Genomic DNA, 23,158 nt, shown 5'->3' with positions numbered 1-23,158 from the left:
TTCTCAGACCACAAAGGCATAAAACTGGAAATCAACTACAACAAAAACAATCCAAAAAAATCAAACACATGGAGACTAAATAGCATGCTATTAAACAACGACTGGGTCACCAGTGAGATCAAAGAAGAAATAAAAAACATCATGGCAACGAATGACAATGAAAACACAACAATCCAAAACCTATGGGACACAGCAAAAGCAGTCTTGAGAGGGAAGTTCATAGCTCTACAAGCCTACTGCAAGAAACAAGAAACAATGAGAATAAATGACCTAACTCTACAACTTGAAGAATTAGAAAGAGAGCAACAAAAAAAGCCCACTGTAAGCAGAAAGAAGGAAATAACAAAGATCAGAGTGGAGATAAACGACATAGAGACCAAAAAAACAATACAAAAGATCAACAAAACCAAGAGCTGGTTCTTTGAAAGGATAAACAAGACTGATACACCTCTAGCCAGGCTCACCAAGAAACAAAGAGAGAGGACCCAAATAAACAAAATCAGAAATGAAAGAGGAGAAATAACAACAGACCCCATAGAAATACAAAGGATTGTTAGAAAATACTATGAACAACTCTACTCCAACACACTAGACAACCTGGAGGAAATGGACATATTCCTAGAAAAATACAACCTTCCAAAACTTAACCAGGAAGAATCTAAAAATCTCAATAGGCCAATATCTATGGAGGAAATCGAAGCAGTCATCAAAAAGCTTCCAGCAAACAAAAGCCTGGGGCCAGATGGCTTCACAGGGGAGTTTTACCAAACATTCAAGGAAGACCTAAAACCTATCCTCCTCAGACTATGTCGAAAGATCCAAGAGGAAGGAACACTTCCCAGCTCATTCTATGAAGCCAACATCACCCTAATCCCCAAACCAGATAAAGACAATACAATGAAAGAGAATTATAGGCCAATATCCCTCATGAACATAGATGCCAAAATCCTCAACAAAATCCTAGCAAATCGGATCCAGCAGTACATCAAAAAGATCATACACCATGACCAAGTAGGATTTATCCCAGGGATGCAAGGATGGTACAATATCCGCAAATCAATAAACGTGATACATCACATAAACAAATTGAGAGAAAAAAAACCACATAGTCATATCAATTGATGCGGAAAATCATTTGACAAAATCCAACACCCTTTCTTGATAAAAACTCTCAGCAAGATAGGAATTGAGGGATCATACCTCAACATAATAAAAGCCATATATGACAAACCCACAGCCAACATCATAATCAATGGGCAAAAACTAAAACCATTCCCCCTAAAAACAGGAACAAGACAGGGATGCCCCCTCTCACCACTCCTGTTCAACATAGTACTGGAAGTACTAGCCATTGTGATCAGACACGAAGAAGAAATAAAAGGCATCCAGATTGGAAAAGAAGAAGTAAAACTGTCCTTATTTGCAGATGATATGATACTGTACATACAGAGCCCTAAAGACTCCATCAAAAAATTATTAGACTTAATAAATGAATTTGGCAATGTAGCAGGATACAAAATGAATGCTAAGAAATCCATCGCATTTCTTTATACCAATAGTGAACTTACAGAAAGTGAAACTACAGAAGCAATCCCATTTACCATTGCACCAAAAAAATGAAAATACCTAGGAATAAACTTAACTAAGGAGGTAAAAGACTTATATGCTGAAAACTACAGGACACTGAAAAAAGAGATAGAGGAAGACATAAACAGATGGAAGAATATACCGTGTTCATGGATTGGTAGAATCAACATCATCAAAATGTCCATACTACCCAAAGCAATTTATAGATTCAATGCAATCCCCATTAAATTACCAACGGCATATTTCACAAATCTAGAACGAACGTTCCAAAAATTCATCTGGAATAAAAAAAGACCCCGAATAGCTGCAGCAATCCTGAGAAAAAACAAAGTAGGTGGGATCTCAATACCAGATATCAAGCTGTATTACAAAGCCACTGTTCTTAAAACACCTTGGTACTAGCACAAGAACAGACATATAGATCAATGGAATAGAATAGAGACCTCAGAAATCGACCCAAACCACTATGGCCAATTAATATTCGACAAAGGAGGCAAGAGCATACAATGGAGTCAAGACAGTCTTTTCAATAAATGGTGTTGGGAAAATTGGACAGATACATGCAAAAGGATGAAACTAGATCACCAACTCACACCATACACAAAAATAAACTCAAAATGGATAAAAGACTTAAACGTAAGACGGGAAACCATAAAAATACTAGCGGAATCCACAGGCAGCGAAATCGCAAACATATGCCGAAGAAATTTCTTCTCTGATAATGCTCCTAGGGCAATGGAAACTAAAGAGAAAATAAACAAATGGGACTACATCAAAATAAAAAGCTTTTGCACAGCAAAGGAAACCATCAAAAAAACAACAAGAAGACCCACTACATGGGAGAACATATTTACCAATGATACCACCGATAAGGGTTTAATTTCCAACATTTACAGGGATCTCATGAAACTTAACAAAAGGAAGATAAACAATCCAATAAAAAAATGGGCAACGGACCTAGATAGACACTTTTCGAAAGAGGACATACAGAAGGCAGAAAGACATATGAAAACCTTCTCAAAGTCACAAATTATACGAGAGATGCAAATCAAAACGACAATGCGTTATCATCTCACACCTGTCAGAATGGCTATCATCAACAAATCAACAAACAACAAGTGTTGGAGAGGATGTGGAGAAAAAGGAACCCTTCTGCACTGCTGGTGGGAATGCAGATTGGTGCAGCCACTGTGGAGAACAGTATGGAGCTACCTCAGAAGACTAAAAATGGAACTCCCATTTGACCCTGTGATCCCACTCCTAGGAATATATCCCAAGAAACCAGAAACGCCAATTAGAAAGGATATATGCACCCCTATGTTCATAGCAGCACAATTCACCATAGCTAAGATTTGGAAACAGCCTAAGTGCCCATCAGCAGATGAGTGGATTAGAAAACTTTGGTACATATACACAATGGAATACTATGCTGCGGTAAAAAAAAAAGGAACTCTTGCCTTTTGCAACAGCATGGATGGAACTGGAGAGCATTATGCTAAGTGAAATAAGCCAGTCAGAGAAAGATAAATACCACATGATCTCACTCATTTGTGGATTATAGAGAACAACATAGACTGATGAAAAAGGACAGACCCAAAGACTGAGAAACAGCGATCAGGCTATCAATCCCCAGAAGGAAAGTAGGGGAGGGCGGGGGTAAGGGGAAGAGATCAACAGAAGGACTTGTATACATGTATATAAGCCAAACCAATGGACATGGACAACGGGCGGATGGGAGCATGAGTTTGTGTGTGGGGGGGAGGTTGGGGGTTAAAGGGGGGGATGAGGACACATTTGTAATACCTTAACTAATAATAATAATAAAAAATGACATCGAGAGAAAACAAAAAAAACAATACAAACGATCAACAAAACCAAGAGTTGGTTCTTTGAAAGAATAAACAAGATTGATGAACCTCTAGCCAGGCTCACCAAGAAACAAAAAGAGAGGACCTAAATAAAGAAAATCAGAAATGAAAGAGAAGTAACAACAGACCCGACAGAAATACAAATGATTGTTAAAAAATACTATGAACAACTCTACTCCAACAAACTAGACAATCTGGAGGAAATGGACATATTCCTAGAAAAATACAACCTTCCAAAACTTAATCAGGAAGAATCTAATAGGCCAATAACTATGGAAGAAATTGAAGCAGTCATCAAAAAGTTTCCAGTAAACAAAAACCCAGGGCCAGATGGCTTCACAGGGGGCGGAGTTTTACCAAACATTCAAGGAAGAACTAAAACCTATCCTCCTCAGACTATTCCAAAAAATTCAGGAGGAAGGAACACTTTCAAGCTTATTTTATGAAGCCAGCATTACCCTAATACCAAAACCAGATAAAGACAACACAATGAAAGAGAATTAGAGTCCAATATCCCTCATGAACATAGATGCCTAAATCCTCAAGAAAATCCTAGCAAATAGGATCCAGCAGTACATCAGAAAGATCATACACCATGACCAAGGAGGATATATTCCAGGGATGCAAGGATGGTACAATATCCACAAATCAATAAACGTAATACATCACATAAACAAATTGAGAGATAAAAACCACATAGCCAAATCAATTGATGCAGAAAAAGCATTTGACAAAATCCAACACCCATTTTTGATAAAACCTCTCAGCAAAGTGGGAATAGAAGGATCATACCTCAACATAATAGAAGCCAGAACCAACATCATACTCAATGGGCAAAACCTAAAACCATTTCCCCTAAGAATAGGAACAAGACAGGGATGCCCACTCTCACCACTCCTGTTCAACATAGTACTGGAAGTATTAGCCATTGCGATTAGACAAGAAGAAGAAATAAATGCATCCAAATTGGAAATGAAGAAGTAAAACAGTCCTTATTCGCAGATGACATGATATTGTACATAAAAAGCCCTAAAGATTCCATCAAAGAACTATTAGATTTAATAAATCAATTCGGCAATGTAGCGGGATACAAAATCAACGCCAAGAAATCTATGGCATTTCTATACACCAGTAGTGAATTTACAGAAAGAGAGACTAAAAAAGCAACCCTATTTACCATCACACCAAAAAAAATAAGATACCTAGGAATAAACTTAACTAAGGAGGTAAAACACCTCTACTCAGAAAACTACAGGACGTTGAAAAAAGAGATAGAGGAAAACATAAACAGATGGAAGAACATACCATGTTCATGGATTGGTAGAAGCAACATCATTAAAATGTCCATACTACCAAAAGAAATCTATAAATTCAACACACTTCCCATTAAAATACCAACAGCATATTTTACAGACCTAGAATGAACTCTCTAAAAATTGATCTGGAATAATAAAAGATCCAGAATAGCTGCAGCAATCCTGAGAAAGAAGAACAAAGTAGGTGGAATCTCAATACCTGATATCAAGCTGTATTACAAAGCCACTGTTCTTAAAACTGCCTGATACTGGCACAAGAACACACATATAGATCAATGGAATAGAATAGAGAGCCCAGAAATCAGCCCCAACCTATACGCTCAATTAATATTTGGCAAAGGAGGCAAGAATAATACAATGGAGTCAAGACAGTCTCTTCAATAAATGGTGTTGGGAAAATTGGACAGATATATGCAAAAAAAAAATAAAACTAGACCAGCAACTTACAACATACACAAAAATAAACTCAAAATGGATAGAGGACTTAAATGTAAGATAGGAAACCATAAAAATTCTAGAAGAATCCAAAGGCAACAAAATCTTAGACATATGCCGAAGCAACTTCTTCACTGATACAGCTCCGTGGGTATTGGAAACTAAAGAGAAAATAAACAAATGGGACTACATCAAAATAAAAAGCTTCTGCACAGCAACAGAAACCATCAACAAAACAACAAGAAAGCCCACTGCATGGGAGAACATATTCACCAATGTTATCACCTATAAGGGTTTAATTTCCAACACTTATATGGAACTCATACAACTTAATAAAAGGAAGATAAACAATCCAATCAAAAAATGGGCAAAGGACCTAAATAAACACTTTTCAAAAGAGGACATTCAGAAAGCCTAATGACATATTAAAAAATGCTCAAAGTCACTAATCATCTGAGAGATTCAAATTAAAAGAACAATGATGTATCATGTCACACCTGTCAGAATGGCTATCATCAACAAATCAACAAACGACAAGTGCTGGGGTGGATGTGGAGAAAAGGGAACACTCGTGCACTGCTGGTTGGAATGCAGACTGGTGCAGCCACTATGGAAGACAGTATGGAGTTTCCTCAAAAAGTTAAAAATGGAACTCCCATTTGACCCAGTGATCCCACTTCTAGGAATATATCCCAAGAAAACAGAAACACCAATCAGAAAGGATATATGCACCCCTATGTTCATAGCAGCACAATTTACCATAGAGAAGATCTGGAAACAGCCTAAGTGCCTATCAGCAGATGAATGGATTAGAAAACTGTGGTACATCTACACAATGGAATACTATGCTGCTATAAAAAGGAAGGAATTCTTACCATTTGCAACAGCATGGATGGAACTGGAGAGCATTATGCTAAGTGAAATAATCCAGTCAATGAAAGAAAAATACCACATGATCTCACTTATTTATGGATAATAAGGACCATTATGAACTGATGAACAAAAACAGATACAGAGGCAGAGCAGCCTTGAACAGACTGTCAAACTACAGCCAGAAGGCTGGGGAGGGTTGGGGGGCGGGAGGGGGGGTAAGAGATCAACCGAAGGACTTTTATGCATGTATATAAGCATAACCAATGGACATAAGACACTGGGGGGTAGGGGAGGCTGGGGGATTGTCAAGGGGTTTGGGAAAAAGGAGACATATATAATACTCTTTATAATACTTTAAGCAATAAAAAAACATGAATAGGCCAATAACAACTGATGAAATAGAAGCATTAATCAAAAAACTCCCAACAAAAAAAAAGCCTGGATACAGATGGCTTCACAGGGTAGTTTTACCAAACATTCAAAGAAGAACTAATACCTGTACTTTTCAAACTATTCCCCCCAAAAAACAAGAGAATGGTAAACTTTAAAGCTCTTTCTATGTTGCCAGAATAATCCTAAATCCAAAATCAAATAAAGAAACTACAGATAAAGAGAATTATAGGCCAACATCCCTGATGAAGACCCATGCTCAAATCCTCAACAAAATATCAGCAAATGAAATGCAGCCATATATTTAAAAAATAATACATCATGACCAAGTGGGATTTATTTCAGGGATGCAAGGCTGCTACAACATTTTCAAATCAATAGACCACATAAACAAATGAAAAGATAAAAATCACAGGGTCATATGACTAGATTCAGAAAAAGCATTCAATAAAATTCAACACCCATTTTGATAAAAACTGTCAGCAAAGTGGGAATTGAGGGAGCATATCTCAACATATTAAAGGCCATGTATGACAAACCTACAGCAAATATAGTACTCAATGGGCAAAAACTAAACCATTTCCCCTAAGAACAAGAATAAGACAGGGATGTCTGCTTTCACCACTCTTACTCAACACTAGTGGTCTGGTGCAAGAATTCGTGCACATTGAAAGGAAATTAATTAGAAGAAATGTTTTAATATTGCTATTTGCCCTTTCTCTATAATAGAAGTGTCAACCAAATTTATGATCAACAATGACAGATCGCAACACACATGTGCAATTGGCGCCAGCGAGAGCTTTATATGTATTGTGCATGCGTGAGTCAACTTAGCCTTTTATAAATATAGAATAAACTTGATTAATTAGATTTGCTTTCTGATTTAGCTAAACTTTTTCCAGCCCAGTGAAGCAGCCCAAATTCTCTTTCAGGTAATTGTAAGCAACATAGCAGTTAATATCAACATGAAGCAAATTATTATTGTAGATCACACAGGGAGAACAATGGGTAAAATATTTAATAGTAGCAGTGTTTGAGTATATTCTGTGCAGTGAGAAAACCTGAAGTCAGTTTCAAGGTCCACCATTTATTACTTCTTTTCAGTTGGGTCAAGTTTCTAAGCTTTCTAAATCTCCATTTTCCAACTAATGAAAATAGGATCCCACTGAGTCTCCTATCTACCTATTTGAGGACTTCTGTGAGGATCAAATGAGATGAGGCACAGGAACACAATTCACAGACATTTGGTTAAAGTGTAAAATGTTTGCACCTGGCTATACAGCTAGTCATGTTCCTGAGCTGAAGAAACTCTGAGAAGGCTAGTTTCTAGGGAGCAGAAGCTGGGTGTTGCTATGTGACACCATTACCCAGCACCCACAGACACTGTTTCTGGGCTTGGCTGGGCTGTGGGCCACATTTTGTGCCATTGGGTCTCAGCAGCATCAGCTGTGATTTGGTGGGCTGTTGCTCTGGGGAGGGGGGTGGCCTGTGACCCACTTGGGGGAAATCAAGTGTTGCTTTGTGGGCACCAGATCTGTGGTGCCGTTTCTCTGTAAAATGCCAGTGCGCATCACAGCAGCTCCTATGTTGAGTGTCCGCCCCCCGGTGGTCAGTGAATGTCATAGCTACTGGTCAGATGGACACTTAGCATAATAGCCTTTTATATATATAGACTAGGGACCCGGTGCATGAAATTTGTGCACGGGGGAGGGGGGGAGGGTTTTTCCTCAGCCTGGCCTGCACCCTCTCCAATTTGGGACCCCTCGGGGGATGTCCAACTGCCCTCTCACAATCCAGGACCACTGGCTTCTAATCACTCACCTGCCAGCTTGGTTGCCCCCAACTGACCTCTCCTGCCAGCCTGGTCACCCGTAACCCCCTGCCAGCCTGATCTCACCCTTAACTGCTCTCCCCTGCTGGCCTAATGGCCCCTAACTGCCTCTGCCTCGATCCCCACCACCATGGCTTTGTCCAGAAGGAGGCCAGACATCTGGAAGATGGCCAGTTGACCCGGTCTAATAAGCATATTACCCTTTTATTGGTATAGATAGATTATAAAGGATAGAATTGCTTAAATGGGGAGGGGAGCCTTTTTCAGCAGGAGGAGATGATCTTGGCAGACAAAAATACATAATCTCTATATCTGGACTCATACCCAGCCATATGCACTATACTGCCAAACTAGTTATTAAAAAAGTGAACCACTTTCTTATACCTTACACCAAACAGCTGTTGCCCTTAAAACCCCTCCTCAGCCCCCACCTTAGGTTCTGCTTCACAGTTCACCCAGATTAGGTTCTGATTGGTTGGTTTCTATGCCAGTCAGTGTCAAAAGCTCCACATCCTAGGCAGCCATTGGAGCCTCGCAGTTCACCCAGATTTGGTTCTGATTGGATGGTTTCATGCCAGTCTGCATCAAAAGCTCTGCCTCCTAGGAAGTCATTGTCTCCTCTGGGAAATCCAGAGTGGCCCGGCCTTCATGTCAGCACCAGCCCTTCAGTCATGCCCCCAGTCCACTATCAGGTGTATCTCTGTCTGCTCTGAGAAGCGGCACCTCAGGTCTGTGCTGGTAGCAACTTTGAATTCTCATCCCTGACCTAACCTTCTTACAGTGCAAGCTCTGTGAAGGAAGCATTTGTCTTGTTCATTCTTAGTTCTCTCATAGACTTTACCTGTGTCTATGCATCTATGCTAACACTGCATGGTGACCGATCGAATGATCATTTTGATCCTCACATCACTGCTTTTATATATATATATATATATATATATATATATATATATATATATATATAGAGAGAGAGAGAGAGAGAGAGAGAGAGAGTACTGGAAGTCCTGTCCACAGTGATCAGACAAAAAGAAAAAGTAAATGGCATCTAAATTGGAAAGGAGGAAATAAAACTCTCATTATTCACAGATGACATTATAGTGCACATAGAAAACCCTAAAGACTCCACCAAAAAACTACTAGATTTAATAAATGAATTCGGCAATGTAGCAGAATCCAAAATCAACACTGGAAAAATCAATGGCTTTTTTTTATACATCAACTAGAGTCCTGGTGCACGAAATTCATGGACAAACAAGAAAAAAAAGAAACTTGTACAGGTTTTTTACCTCCTTGGTTAAGTTTATTCCTAAGAATCTTAATTTTTTGGTTGCAATGATAAGTGGGATTTTTTTTTTTTTTTTTTTTTTAGTTTCTCTTTCTGAAAGTTCATTATTGGTGTGTAAAAATGCCATCAATTTCTGAGTGTTAATTTTGTATCCTGCTATGTTGCCGATTTCATTTATTAAATCTAGTAGTTTTTTTTTTTTTGGTCAAGTCTTTAGGGTTTTCTATGTACAATATCATGTTATGATGCTTTTTATGTTTTCTTTTTGTCTGATTGCTATGACTAGGACTTCTAGTACTATGTTGAATAAGAGTGGTGAAAGAAGACATTCTTGTCTTCTTCCTGTTCTTAGGGGAAATGGTTTTACTTTTTGCCCATTGAGTATGATGTTGGCTGTGGGTTTGTCATATTTGGCCTTTATTATTTTGATGTATGATCCTTCTCTTCCCACTTTGCTAAGAGTGTTTACCTAAAAGAGTGTTGGATTTTGTTGAATGCTTTTTTCTGTGTCAATTGATACGATCATGTGATTTTGCCTTCCAATTTGTTTACATTATGTATCACATTTATTGATTTGTGAATATTATGCCAGCCTTGCATCCTTGGAATGAATCCCACTTGGTCATGGTGTATGATCTTTTTAATATATTACTGGATTCAACTTGCTAATATTTTGTTGAGGATTTTAGCATCTATGTTAATCAAGGATGTTGGCTTGTAATTCTCTTTCTTTTTAGTGTCTTTATCTGGTTTTGGAATACCCATTTGACCCAGTGATCACACTTCTAGGAATAAATCTTAAAAAAAACTAAAACACCAATCAGAAAGAATATATGCACCCCTATGTTCATAGAGTGCAGTTAACAATAGCTAAGATTTGTAACCAGCCCAAGTACCCATCAACAGATGAGTGGATAAAAAAAGCTGTGATATATTTACACAATGAAATACTACATGGCTATAAAGAGAGGGAACTCTTACCATTTGCAATAGCATGGATGTACCTGGAGAGCATTATGCTAGCAAAATAAATCAGTCAGAGAAAGATAAGTATCACATGATCTCACTCATATGTGGATTCTAATGTACCAAAAAACCTGGTGCACAAAATAGATCCAGAGACATGGAAACATGGAACAGACTGACAAATTTCAGAGGGAAGGCAGGGTTTAAGTGGGTGGGAAGAGATTAACCAGGGAACTTATATGCATGTATGCATAGCCCATGGCCACAGACGATAATAGTGTGGGAGGGGGCCAAAGGGGGCCGATGCAAGGTGGAGGGGGTCATTGGGGGTGGGACAAAGGGGACATCTGTAATAATTTCAACAATAAATATAATTTAAAAAGAACTCATAGACACAGATAACAACATGGTGGTTACCCAGAGTTAAGGGGGGTAAGAAAGTAGTAAAGAATATCAAATATATGGTGATGGAAAAAGACTTGACATTGGGTGGTGGGTACACAATGCAATATACAGATGATGTATCATTGAATTGTACACTTGAAACCTATATAATTTATTAAACAATGTCAGTCCAATAAATTTAATTCCTAAGTAAATAAATAAATAGATGCATAAATCATGATTTTCATACTGAACTGAAATTTTCCTCTTTTATTTAACAAGCAAACATTTACGTAAAAAATAAAACATTTTGATACCATATTCTCCTGGTTTTATTTTTACCATCTTGCTTACTTTCTCTCAGGATTACTTTTTTGTTGTTGTTTTTAATCCTCACCTAAGGATATTTTTTCCGTTTAATTTTCGAGAGTGGAAGGGTGGGAGGGGCAGAGAGAGAAACATTGATTGGTTGCCTCCCAGCAGGATTTAACCTACAACCTAGGTATGGGCCCTTGACCAAGAATTAAACTGAGACTCTTTTGTATGTGGGCCAATGCTCTAACCACTGAGCACTGGTCAGGGTTCAGGCTTACCTATTTATTTTTTTGTTTTAAATCTTTATTGTTGAAAGTATTGCATATGTTTCCCTACTCCCCCCAGCCCCCATTAACCTCTTCTAGTTCACCCCCTCACTCCCAGCCCCAGGCCTTCATCACCCTATTGTTTGTGCCCATGGGTTATGCATATATATGCATGTAAGTTCTTTGATTGATCTCTTTCCAACCCCTACCCCACCCCCGGCCTTCCCTCTGAGATTCTGTTCCATGCATCTATGTCTCTGGATCTATTTTCTTCATCAGTTTATTTTGTTCATTAGATTCCACATATGAGTGAGATCATGTGATACTTTTTTAAAAATGAGTACATTCCTTTAAATATTAGTCTTCCTTAGGGTGTTACTCTAGGATTCTTAACATACTCTTCCAGGGTGACTGTGTTCATTTCCTTGCCTTCAGTTACTACTTAAATATTGATGCATGTCACATTATTACTTCAGATCATAGCTTTTTCTTGAGCTCCAAAGCTCTATGTCTTTTAGATAACTATATCTGGTTGCCTTGCAGATATCTCAAATTCAACAAATGCCAAAGTAAACTCATGATCGTCCAATCTCCTCCATCTTCACTCATGTTCCCTATCTACCCCCATGTACTCTATCTTGATGAATGGTATCAATATTTACCTGGTTGCCAAGCCAAAAACCTGGGTACCACTTCAGAATTTTCCTCCAAAACCATGGATTTTAAGAATCCTCTTTCTCACCTTCAATATCCAATTAATCACCAAATCATGCTTATTTTACCTCATTGATCTTTTTAGAATCTAGCCCTTTCCTCAACTCAAACTTTCATCTTTCTTACTACTGGCTATTCTCTACGTCTGCAACTTATTACAATTTTCCCTACTTTTCTTCCACACTATTCCTTGAATTGTATGCTTCTTCCTCAACCTTTCAATCAGTTGTTCTCAAAGTGTAAGTTCCTAATTCAGATACATCAAAATCACTTGGAAATTTGAAATAACAAATTCTTGAACCCCATCCCACACCTGCTAAATAAGAGCCTTTGAGGGTTGATCCCAGAAATCTATTGTTTAACAAGCCTTCCAGGTGATTCTGGTACATGGTAAAATTTGAGAACTAATAATTTTGAACTCAGCTGAGATATCACCTATTTGGGAAGCCATCTTTGACCATACTAATATTATATCAGGTAACCTCTTTTACACCTTCCTACCACACTTTAAAAATCCCTACTTAACACACTTAAAACACTGAATTATAATTACCAGTTTACTTACCTCTCTGTGATAATTGCCCAAGTTTTTTAAGAATAAGAACAAGTACTATTTCCCACTGTAGTCGCACCTTCTAGAATTCTTCCTGCACCCAGTAGGCTTCCAATAAGTATTTATTCAATGAATGAATGAAAGGAAGAAAATGTGGTCAAGATTATGGTTACCCTACATTTAGTATCAGGAGCTTAGTATGTGACTGGGGTTAAGATTCTGTCTTTATTAAGGGGACAAGACCTTTATCTATGGCTTGGGTTAAGGATCAATTTGAGGTCTGAGACAGGTAACTCTACCCAAGATTAGAAGCTCTTACTATATCCAAGGTTAAGTTCAGATTTAGAGAGGATTAGAAGCTCCATCTGCATTCATAGTTAAGGGTAGTATAAGGCTCCATGTGTAACCAGTGTTGAGGGTAAGTTTGATGAAACAAAAACCCCAAGGTAGCCTGTTCTAAGATGGAAAGAATGAGTATTTTAAGGAGACAACCTCAGGCTATGGTTTAGTCTGGGCTAATATTTCTATTTCAGTTCTCTAGGAGCATAATTTTAAAGGAGCAAGACAGAGGGCTGAAGGAGTGCTGCTCATTCTTTTGTCCTTCACTAAATGTTCCCACTCACCAGGCTCAGCAGCCAGGGGCCAGCCAGTACTAGATTCTAGCACTCCATGGGCGTGTACAGAGTAGGGTCGGCTGGCATTATTCTTGAACACCACAGTTAGGATATCACCAATCTCTCCTTTGAGAAGTGGACCTAATGTATGTAGAAGAAGGAAGTCTCATTAGTGGAGTAGTAGAACAGGGACATTAAAGGCATTTAAAGAAAGGGACATATAGTAAATAGGAGCTCCCCAGAATTAGGGGTTTGCCCTAAAAAAGGATCTTTCTGAGATTGAAAGTAATGAATAGTTTCATTTTTTAATTCAAAAGCCCTTAAACTGATACTGCTACCCACAGGATGAGAATACTTTGTCAACAGGGCTGTGCCTCCAATTATCCTCACTTTTCCCTTCCCACTCTCTCTAAATAATACTCCAAGTTTCTAGAGAATCATGACTCTGTATAATTGTTAATTAGGAGTGAGAGTTTGACATAGAGTACAGAATTCCTGGGCTCTCTTAAAGAGCCAGTGGGTCCCTTCTGTGCAAGGACAAGAATGAGAAAACTCATTGGCCCCCGCAAAAGTAAAGAAACTGTGTCAATATTTAAACTGGGGAACAAGGCTAATACTGGTTTCCTGCACCATTTTTTTCTACTCTTTGATGTCCTACATTCCTCCTCCTTTAACATGGAAAAATCTATCACCTTCAAAGACCTCTAGATTAGAGACCTGAGATAACCTGGTTCAGGTTGCAGCAGGAATTCATGAATTCCCCCCTTTGATTGTCTATTTTCATGGTTGATTTATAAAATATGACTATAGTTCTAGAACATCATAAAGAAAAGCTGATAATGGGGAATGGGAGGCCTTCCCATTGTGACTTAGCCCCTCTAGGAACAACACAATATTGTAGACACTAGGAGAAAAGTGAAATTCCCTTACCTAAGATTCCCAAGTGCTCCTCTGGTCCAGTCCTTGGCCGAGGGATCCTGAATGTACCATCAGTATATTCCCTGAATACAGCTTTCTTGTATCTGGAACCCAGTAGCCCATCTTTATTGCTCAGAAAGATGTGACCATAACTAGAAGATTCCAAAGAATAGTATCAGCACCTGGTTCTCAGTCCCTCAAGACCATAGGCAAGTGAGGTCAGATCCAAGTTCATGTCACAGATAGTAGAAGGAGGGGGCCTATTTCTTCTAATATCAGATTCTCACCACATTGGCTGCATACATGCAATTATAGATGGTAGATTTTAATATCTATTTATGCTCTCTTGTTTGCCATCATCCAGATATGAATATGTATTAAAATGTATATGACAAGAACAGTGGGGTAACAATCAGAAGCCCTGGTCTCCAGCTCTAGCCTTGATGATGTCTTAGGTAAAATTAATTTAACAAAAGGACAAGGTACATGTAGCAGGAAAGTACTAACTGCTTCTGCTGCTAGAGGGATAGGAAGAAATAGGAATCCGACAGATTTCTCCTTATAGAATGCTTTCCTGTTTACAAAGATATTTATTATTTATTTTATCATTTGGCATTACCAATAGGCTGGTGAGGTAGGTATGTTACAGAGGTGGATTCCATGATCCAGAGGTGACAGAACATATCTTAATTAATAATGTCAGCCAGAAAGGGAGCCAGAACTTGGATTCAAGTCTGCTGCTCCTTCCTTACCTCCTTCCAATCAAGTAATTTCAAGTATACCACATCACTTTAAAGATAAGTAAACCAAGGCTCAAAAAAGGAAGTCACTTTTTCTAGGTTGCAGAACAACGTGGCAAATAGACTTCAACCTTTAATGACCAATATACAGAGCAAGAATTGGCAAAGGGTAGTGAGAGTACCAAAAATAAACTGTATTGGAAATTATTAAACTGTACCTCAGTTTCTATTCTCCTTTCCTTCCTTTGTAGTAATAGAAACACCTAGATTTTTGCTGAGCACATGGCTGTCAAACCAGAGATCAAATTTCCCAAACTTTCTTGCAGCTGGGTATGGCCATATAAATAAGTCTAGGATTGCCCTAACTGGTTTGTCTCAGTGGATACAGCGTCGGCCTGCAGACTGAAGGGTCCCAGGTTCGATTCCGGTCAAGGGCATGTACCTTGGTTGCAGGCACATACCCAGTAGGGAGTGTGCAGGAGGCAGCTGATCGATGTTTCTCTCTCATCGATGTTTCTAACTCTCTATCCCTCTCCCTTCCTCTCTGTGAAAAAATCAATAAAATATATTTAAAAAAATAAGTTTAGGATAATGGGGTATGAGAGAAAGTGATGTACACAACTTCTAGGTCATCGCCTTACAGACAATACTGCTTTCCTTGGACTTCTTTCCCCTTACTTGATATATGGGAATTACTATATCAGGAACATGCATCTTAATTCCAGAGATGAAAGCAAGTTTTATATGTGACTAGTTCATCTACTGGCCCTGAAGTGCTCATGATTATACTATTATGCGAACAAAAAATAAAATTCTAACTTATTTAAGCCACTTTATTTTTCCCTGCTATACAGCTAAGCCTGTACCATAATGACATTTGTCAAGGAACAGCTGACCTTGAGGTATTCGGTTCCTTGAGTAAATTTTCTATAAAATTTAAGTCCCAGCAGGGGTGCTTCTGGCTAACAAGAGGAAAGGAGGTGAAGATTAAGAACACGAGGCTGTGTAAGATCTTTTGCTTTAGCCCTGCAGTATAGAGATATAAGAAAAGCAATGAATTCTACTTTACCTGCATTTTAGTCCCTGCACCAGATTTGCTGCTATCTTATTAGGTGGCTTTAGGTAAGTGTTTCTTTTTTTCAGAATTACAGTATCCTCCTTATCTCTAAAATTGTCTAGAGTCTCTAAAGTGTGACTTCTTTTCTGCAGACTTACCTGTCCTTCTCAGTCTGGTTGTGCCATTCCAGTTCCCAGCTCCTGTCAGGGCAATAGTCCCACTCCACCTCTTCTGCCATGATGTAGTAGGTTCTTGCAGCTTGGTAGTGTTGGCGAGAGGTGGCTCGGTCAGGACATTGGGAGACATTATAGATTGCCCTCATTCCTGCTTCTCTATGGCTGCCTGCCTGGCAGTAAATCTCAAATATCCCTGAGAAAGAAAGAAAGAGAAAATCCTGAATCAGAATACCCCTGTGAAATTCCGAGGATTCCCTGCCTCTCTCTAGGCATACTGCAGTGAATGGGTAGATTCAGATAAGATTAATCTATGCATTACATAAAAAAAAAATATTACAAGTGTATTGAGAGCAACGAGCACAGAGATTAAGAGTTCTAGGTCCAAATCTACACTGTCTGGATTTAAAGCCCTGGTTGGTGTTACTAAGTGGTTAGAGCGATGGCCTACACACTGGAGGGTTGTGGGTTTGATTCAGGTCAAGGGCACATACCTAGGTTGCAGGTTTTATCCCTGTCCCCAGTCTGGGTGCATGTGGGAGGCAACCAACTGTTGTATCCCTTTCTGCCCTTTTTCTCTTCCCTTCCCCCTCTCTCCCACTCTAAAAATCAGTGGAAAAATATCCTCACTCCTCCACTGAGGAAAAAAAACTAAACTCTGCCACTAGGATGACCAGTTTCTCCCTGTTTACCCAGGGCTTTCTGAGTTTTAGCTCTAAAAGTCTCATATCCCTGGAAACTCCTCAGTTCTTAGCAAACTAGGATGTTTGGTCACTTTATCTGACACATTAGCTATATAAGCTTGAGGCAATTTTTAAGCTTCTGTATGTTTCAGTTCTCTTGTGGTAAAATGGGTATAATTTTAGTGACTTCATTGGGTTGTTATAGAATTAAACAAAATAGTATGTACACATTTTCAGCACAGTATATAGTGAACATTCAATAAGTGAAGCTATAAATAAGTAAATAAAGCTGTAATAATTATTATTCCAAGGAAGGCATTGACCAACTACTTGTCTACCTTTTCTACCAAGTAGCAAAGAAATAAAGATGGGCTTAAATAGATATATAAAAAATGAACTTCTTGCTTAGTGAAATAAATCAGATGGAAAGGACAAGAACCATACAATTTCATTCTTATCCTAATATATAAAAAGCCAGGGGCCGTCACAACCAAAACGACCAAAAGATGACCAAACGGTAGACTGCGAGGGGCGACAAGGCCAGCAGGGAGGTTAGTGAGGGATGACCAAACAACTGAACAGCAGGCTGTGTGGGGCGACCAGGCTGGCAGGGGTGGCAGTTGAGGGTGACCAGGCCAGCAGGAGGGGCAGTTACGGGCGACCAGGCAAGCAGAGGAGTTAGTGTGGGATGACCAAATGACTGAACAGCAGGCTGTGTGGGGCAACCAGGCCGGCGGGGGGGGGCAGTTGGGGGAAACCAGGCTGGCAGGGGGGGGCAGTGAGGGGCAACCAGGTCTGCGGGCGGGGCAGTTGGGGGCAACCAGGCCTGTAGGGGGGGCAGTTAGGGACAATCAGGCCTGCAGGCAGAGGCAAGTTAGGGGCGATAAGGCAGGCAGGCAGGTGAGCAGTTAGGAGCCAGCGGTCCCCAATTGTGAGAGAGATGTCCAACTGCCTGTTTAGGGATTGGGCCTAAACTGGCAGTTGGACATCCCCCGAGGAGTCCCGGATTGGAGAGGATGCAGGCTGGGCTGAGGGGGACCCCCCCTCCCATGCATAAATTTTGTGCACTGGGCCTCTAGTGTTATATATAAAACAAAAAGCAACAAACAAACTCATAGACACAGACAACAGTATGGTGGTTATCAGAGGGGAAGGGAGATAGACAGAAGATGAAGAGGATACAGGGGGGTTAAATATATGGTGACAGAGGGAGACTAGACTATGGGTAGTGAGCACACAATGTATGAAGATGTATTATAAAGTATTACATCTGAAACTTATGTAATGTAATTAACCATGTTACTTACACCCATAAATATAATTAAAATAAGAGGAACTTCTTGATCGCAAGGATACATACACCAGAGATTTGAAATGGCCTTTCCTAGGTATTTACAATGAAATATATATATATATTTTTTTATTTTTTTTAAATTTTTTATTTATTTTTTTTTTTATTTTAAAAAATATATTTTATTGATTTTTTACAGAGAGGAAGGGAGAGAGAGAGTTAGAAACATCGATGGGAGAGAAACATCAACCAGCCGCCTCCTGCACATCTCCTACTGGGGATGTGCCCGCAGCCCAGGTACATGCCCTTGACCGGAATCGAACCTGGGACCCCTCAGTCCGCAGGCCGACGCTCTATCCACTGAGCCAAACCGGTTTCGGCAGCAATGAAATATTTGATATAAATCTTATGTGTCTAAGTTGTGGAAATGCCTGAACCTGATTTCGAGTTCCAGGTTTCTATGTCACGGACACTAAGGCTCACAGAGTGTTAAACAGAAGAAGCTAACTTTCTTAGAATGATTTTTAATCATTTCCTTGTTGCCCATTGCCTATCTTATCACTACAAACTCTTTTTCCTGACTTGTAAGGGCCTCTGTGAGCTGGCTTCAAACTATAAACCCATCCCACTTCCCATTCTGTTCCAAATTCAACCAGGACTCCAACTAAGTCAGTCCCTGACTTCCCCTCTCACATATCTTGTTCCTTTGTTGGAATTTTCACTTATGTTGTTACTCCCTTTCTAGAATGCATCTACCTAAACCACTAATAAATATCTCTGAGAGCTCACTTATTCCCTAAGACTAAATTCATCATTCATGTCTTCTAGGAAGCCCTTCATGGCTATTCTGGCCCACACTGACCTCTATATCATTGGCCTTTCTACTCTTGACATTTTTTCCATCTAAACCACATGATTGAGCACTAAGTGTTCCTCTGTTTTTTCTTTAAGTGTAGTTGATATATAATATTATATTAATTATATTAGTTTCAGGTGTACAACAGAGTGATTTGCCATTTTTACTTACAATTCTATTAATCTATTACTTCTATTAATCTGTCACCATACAGACTTATAATATTATTGAGTATATCTCCTTTCACGTTTTTCACCCATCCTCTGCCATCAGGCATCCATACCTTTGGTTTCTGTTTCTGCAAGTCCATTTTGTTGTTGCTGTTTTAGATTCCACATAAAAACTCATTTCCACTAGTTTATAGATTCTTCAAAGAAATAATATACTCTTTTTCTTTCCATATATACTCCCAGCTCTTCTACTTCCCTTACTTCCACATCAACACAGCTATTCAATCAGTAAATCCTATCAATTCTTCACCAATATCTTTTCATTTTCACTCTCACTCTCATTTTATATAAAAAAATGAACTTCTTGCTTAGTGAAATAAATCAGATGAAAAGGACAAGATCCATACAATTTCATTCTTATGTTAGATATAAAACAAAAAGCAACAAACAAACTCATAGACACAGACAGCATTATGGTGGTTATTAGAGGGGAAGGGAGATAGACAGAAGATGAAGAGGATAAAGGGGGTCAAATATATGGTGACAGAGGGAGACTAGACTATGGGTGATGAGCACACAATGGAGTATGCAGAGGTATTATCAAAGTCAAAGGGGCACCATCACCTCTCACCTGGACACGGATAGTCTCCCAGTTGTCTGCTCTGCTTCTTTTCCTTCCCTCTTCAACAATTCTCCACATAGGATCCAGTATCATCTTTTAACAAATATAATCTAGAGCACATAGCTCCCTTGCTTTAAATGTTCCATTCATACTCAGAATATAATCCAAACTCCTTAAAATGGTCTGTAAGGCCCTACAACCATTTTTAAAGCTCTTGCCAACCTCTATGACCTCATGTCATAGCAGTCTTCTCCTAGCTCACTACATTCCAAACGTACTGGCCTTCTTTCTGACCCTTAATCAAGCCATGCTTTTTCCCACCTTTGAACATTTGTACTTGCTGGTCTCTCTGGAATGCTCTGCTCAGATATCTTCATATAGCTCCATTCTGCTCATAATTTAGGTCTCAGGGTAAGTATTACATTCTCAAAGAGGCCTTCCCTGAACATACTCTCTAAGGTAATCATTTTATCATATTACTGTATTTTATTTCCTTCATGACATAGATCATGATCTGAAATTATCTTATTATTTTATGCATGCATTTTATGTGTTTATTTCAGATATCCTCTCATAGTAAAGATTATGTCTATCTTTTCACCCCTCTTCCCTAGACGTAGCACATGAATGGTGTGCAATAAATGTGTTGAGTGAATAAATGTTTCTTTGCAAAAAAAATGTCTGTATACACTGTCCAAAAGTCATACCTCAAGGTTTGGTGTGGAGAAGAAAGTCTGATTATCACTAGAGGGGATGGGAGCAAATAGAAGACATTTTGGGAAAGACACGTGACCTTGGACTAGCACATCATCTGAGTTTTTTTCATATGGACATTGTTGTCCAAGCCACTTCTTTTTTTAATACTCTTCTGCTTTGATGTCTGAGTCTCCTACCTCTTCGACCTATTATTTTATGTCTCCTTACTCTGGCTTCTCTTTTCCCTCCTACCTCTTTTTAAAAAATATATATTTTATTGATTTTTTACAGAGAGGGAGGGAGAGGAATAGAGTTAGAAATATCGATCAGCTGCCTACTGCACACTCCCCACTGGGGATGTGCCTGCAACCAAGGTACATTCCCTTGACCGGAATCAAACCCGGGACCCTTCAGTCCGCAGGCCAACGCTCCATCCACTGAGCCAAATAGGTTAGGCTCCCTCCTACCTCTTAAATGTGCATTTTTCTCTTAAGTTTTTTTCCCCCCTATAACTTTAAATGTGTGTGTACTTGAACTGTGAGAATACCTACATTGCTCTTTGTAGCCTGGACTTGTCCTCCAAGCTTTACATTTCTATTCACAAACTACCTACTGTGAAACCTACACCACCTGAATTTCACCAGAAACTTAAAACTCAGCATACCTCAAATGAGTATTTTCCACCAAAATCTTACTACCCTGCTCACGCTTTTCTGTATTTATTCACTTGGTTAATGACATTACATCTAGTGCACAAGCTAGAAACCTCAGATATCCTTTCTTGTTCAGTGCCTCAGTAAATCCTGTCATCTCTCTCAAACCTCCCTTAACTCTGACTCTGCTTACCATCCCTATTGCTTCCACCCATCAGCGGGGTTCTCATCTCTTCTTGCAAGAACTTCCTGTTCTGCCTCCCTTTAAACCTTACTTCTTGGTATTCCTCAGAAGAGCAGCTGTTACAATTTTGCATGAGATTATTCCTCATTGCTTAAAACTATCTTATCTCTGACTCCCGCCCTCTAAATGACAATATAACCATCTCCATATTCCTAGTTATGTAACAATGAAAAGTACCTCCACACATCTCCAAACAACTTTTAGCATACTGACTTGAGTTGAGAGAAATTGAATCAAATCAGTCTATTCAATATTCTCTCCAGGTAGATGCTGTTTCCAAGCCACTGCCTATATGGTTCATACTTCCTATAATGCCCAACCCCTTTATTTGCCTGGTGACATTTTATTCATCTTAAAAGGTCAGTTTGAATGCCTGCTCTATCAGAAAAGCATCATTTCAAAAGTCATGCAGAATTTGTTATAGCTTCCTGTGTGTTACCATAGCTCTTGACAGATACCATCATCATAGCCTTATGAATATTGCTTACACTAGAGGCCCAGTGCACAAAAATTTGTGCACTCGGGGGTGGGGTCCCTCAGCCTGGCCTGTGCCCTCTCGCAGTCTGGGACCCCTCGGGGGATGACCACCTGCTGGCTTAGGCCTGCCCCCAGGGGATTGGGCCTAAGCTAGCAGTCAAACATCCCTCTTGTAGCCCAGGAGCCCTCGGGGGATGTCCACTTGCCAGTGGGGAGCAGGCCTAAGCTGCAGTCAGACATCATTAGTGCTGTTGAGGAGGCAGGAGAGGTTCCCACCACCACCGCTGTATTGGCAGCCATCAGCCTGGCTTGTGGCTGAGCAGAGCTCCCCCTGTGGGAGCGCACTGACCACCAGGGGGCAGCTCCTGCATTGAGCATCTGCCCCCTGGTGGTCAGTGTGTGTGTCATAGTGACCAGTCATTCCCAGTCATTCTGCTGTGAGGGTCAATTTGCATATTACCCTTTCATTATATAGGAGTGCCTGCTCAGCCTGGGTGAGGGGCTGATGGTTGTTTGCAGGCTGGACACAGAACCTTCAGAGTGGGGGTCCCCCCTGGGGTGCCTGGCCATCCTGGGTGAGGGGCTGATGGCTGTTTGCAGGCTGGCCACAGAACCTTCAGGGTGGGGGGTCCTGCTTGGGTTCCTGGCCAGTCTGGGTGAGGGGCTGAGGGCCGTTTTCAGGCTGGCTAAGCCCCCCAGTGGGGACCCTCACCCCATGAGGGTGTGACCAGCCTGGGTGAGGGGCTGATGACTGTTTACAGGCTGGCCAAGGAGAAAGAGAAAGAGAAAAGAAAAAAGAGAAAGAAAGATAAAAAATAAATCTTGGCAAGTGTTGCTCAGTGATTGAGTATCAACCCATGCATGGAGAGGTCACATGCCTGGTCAGGGCACATGCCCAGGTTGTGGTTTCAGTCCCCTGTAGGGGGTGTGCAGGAGGCAGCTGATCAATGATTCTCTCTCATCATTGATGTTTCTGTCCCTCTGACCCTCTCCCTTCCTCTCTCTATATTTAAAATATATTTTAAAAATATATTTTTAAAATTTTTGAAAATAAAGGAGGGAAATGAAAAAGAAGAAAAGAGAAAGGTCAAGATGGGATCAAATAGATAAAAGAAAAAGAAGGGGAAAAAGCATAGATGAGTAAAAAGAACAAAGGCATAAAAAAAGAAAGGATAAAAGAG

The 23,158-nt window shown here is 39.8% G+C and overlaps 1 protein-coding gene across 7 annotated transcripts in view; it reads right to left on the bottom strand.

Annotated features, from left to right (window-relative positions):
• The window catches only part of HEPH (hephaestin), a gene marked incomplete at its 5' end in the record, with an annotated part of 131,667 nt that overhangs the window by 45,585 nt on the left and 62,924 nt on the right, over positions 1-23,158 (bottom strand). For all 7 annotated transcript variants that reach the window (XM_081080801.1, XM_081080806.1, XM_081080804.1 and 4 more), the window contains 3 exons: positions 13,407-13,538; positions 14,328-14,467; positions 16,271-16,481. In XM_081080801.1, coding sequence (XP_080936927.1) covers positions 13,407-13,538; positions 14,328-14,467; positions 16,271-16,481 — 483 coding nt within the window. The remainder of the gene's footprint in view (positions 1-13,406; positions 13,539-14,327; positions 14,468-16,270; positions 16,482-23,158) is intronic.

The sequence above is a fragment of the Myotis nattereri genome, assembly GCF_964212035.1.
Source record: "Myotis nattereri genome assembly, chromosome: X".
Taxonomy (NCBI): domain Eukaryota; kingdom Metazoa; phylum Chordata; class Mammalia; order Chiroptera; family Vespertilionidae; genus Myotis; species Myotis nattereri.
The sequence above is the reverse complement of the archived record's forward strand: the minus strand, read 5'-3'. Positions and strand labels throughout refer to the sequence as shown.